Source organism: Callithrix jacchus, chromosome 12, assembly GCF_049354715.1.
Source record: "Callithrix jacchus isolate 240 chromosome 12, calJac240_pri, whole genome shotgun sequence".
NCBI lineage: Eukaryota > Metazoa > Chordata > Mammalia > Primates > Cebidae > Callithrix > Callithrix jacchus.
In genome coordinates this window covers 84,660,569-84,662,099 of record NC_133513.1, presented here as the reverse complement: position 1 = coordinate 84,662,099, position 1,531 = coordinate 84,660,569, and the positions used below count along the sequence as shown (strand labels likewise).

General features: G+C 38.5%; 1 protein-coding gene across 1 annotated transcript; it reads right to left on the bottom strand.

Annotated features, from left to right (window-relative positions):
* Positions 1 to 795: 795 nt before the first annotated feature.
* LOC103796754 (ATP synthase F(0) complex subunit k, mitochondrial) lies at positions 796 to 1,156 on the bottom strand. Its single transcript, XM_009009958.4, has one exon. The coding sequence runs from the start codon at positions 1,096 to 1,098 to the stop codon at positions 922 to 924; it is 177 nt and encodes a 58-aa protein (XP_009008206.1). The 5' UTR covers positions 1,099 to 1,156; the 3' UTR covers positions 796 to 921.
* Positions 1,157 to 1,531: the final 375 nt, after the last annotated feature.

The following is a 1,531-nucleotide window of genomic DNA, read 5'->3' as shown; positions in this document are numbered from 1 at the left end:
TACAAATAGGGGAACAAGAGAAACTGAGGCCTTCTTGAGGATGGAGGGTGGGGGGGGGACAGAAGAAAGAACTATTGGGTACTAGGCTTAGCACCTTGGTGTGTAAGTAACCCATACAACAAACCCCTGTGACACAAGTTTACCTTTAACAAACCTGCACATGTATCGCAAACCTAAAATAAAAGTTAAACAAAAATAAATAATAGTATGTGTATGTTTTTTTCCTACTTTATTGCCCATTACATTAATAGTTCCATTTTGAATTCTTCATTCATGCAGTGATCTTTTATTACTTCTTTTTTTTGTTTTGTTTTGTTTTTTGAGACAGAGTTACACTCTTGTTGCCTAGGCTGGAGTACAATGGCATAATCTTGGCTCACTGCAACCTTCGTCTCCTGGGTTCAAGCGATTCTCCTGCCTTAGCCTCCCGAGTAGTTGGAATTTCATGCATGCACCACCACGTCTGGCTAATTTTTTTGTAGTTTTAGTAGAAACGAGGGTTTCATCCTGTTGGTTAGGCTGGTCTGGAACCCTTGACCTCATGATCTGCCCTCCTCGGCCTCCCAAAGTGCTGGGATTACAGGCATGAGCCACCATGCCCAGCTCTATTTTATTATTTCTTAACTATCTTCCATGTTTGGCTGTTCTAGTTTTAGCTTTTGAAATCATTTGTACTAAATCTAGAAATTTCCCATTATTTCTGTAAATACTGTGCTGTTAATGCCATGAAAAGTCCTATTGTGTATGGCTAAGTATTGAACATTTATTATTATTCTTGGAATATTATATCAATGGTTTTTTTTTTCCCAGGTTCATAATTTATTGTACAAATTGTATTATCACATGATGAGTTGGGATTAGCTTCTCCAGGCATGGAACTTAACAGATGAGGTTAAGAACCAGAGGCAGTTTAAAATCCATTTATGTTGCTTTCACAGCTGGAGTTTTTTTGGACCTTAACTTGAAATATAAGATAATCAAAGCAATGCCTCCGTATGTGGCCAGTACACAATTCTTTCTACCTGTGAGAATGTAAGAGTTGAAATATTTTTTAATACCAGTGAACTGAAATTGTTCATCAGCTTCTGGACCTGCCATGATCTCAATCTGCTAAAGCCACAAATTCCGCACCCAGGGTCCTTCAACGACCGTATCCACTGCTCGGCCCCAATGGTTTTTATATTGGCTTTTAGTTGTTATTGTAGAATACTATCAATTGCTGTTTATTCAGCTTTTTTTTTTTTTTTTTTTTTTTTTTTGTAGTTCCAGTGATTCATGTGCTCTTTTTTTTTTTTTTTGAGACAGAATCTTGCCCCGTTGCCCAGGCTGGAGTGCAGTGGTGCAATCTTGGGCCAGGCATGAGCCACTGCACCTGACTCATGTGCTGTTTTTATGCACAAGTGACAGTCATGCTCTTTTAATGGAGAACCTAAGTGTGTTCTTTCACAAGTATCTTTATTGGCCAAAGCTAATTATGAAGACAGTTGTGAAACAAGAGAGTAGCTGCAGAACTTTGGCTTTGTGCTTAGCA

Excerpts from the sequence above, each read along its gene's own strand:
- LOC103796754 (XM_009009958.4), bottom strand. The coding sequence starts at position 1,098 with ATGGCAGGTCCAGAAGCTGATGAACAATTTCAGTTCACTGGTATTAAA.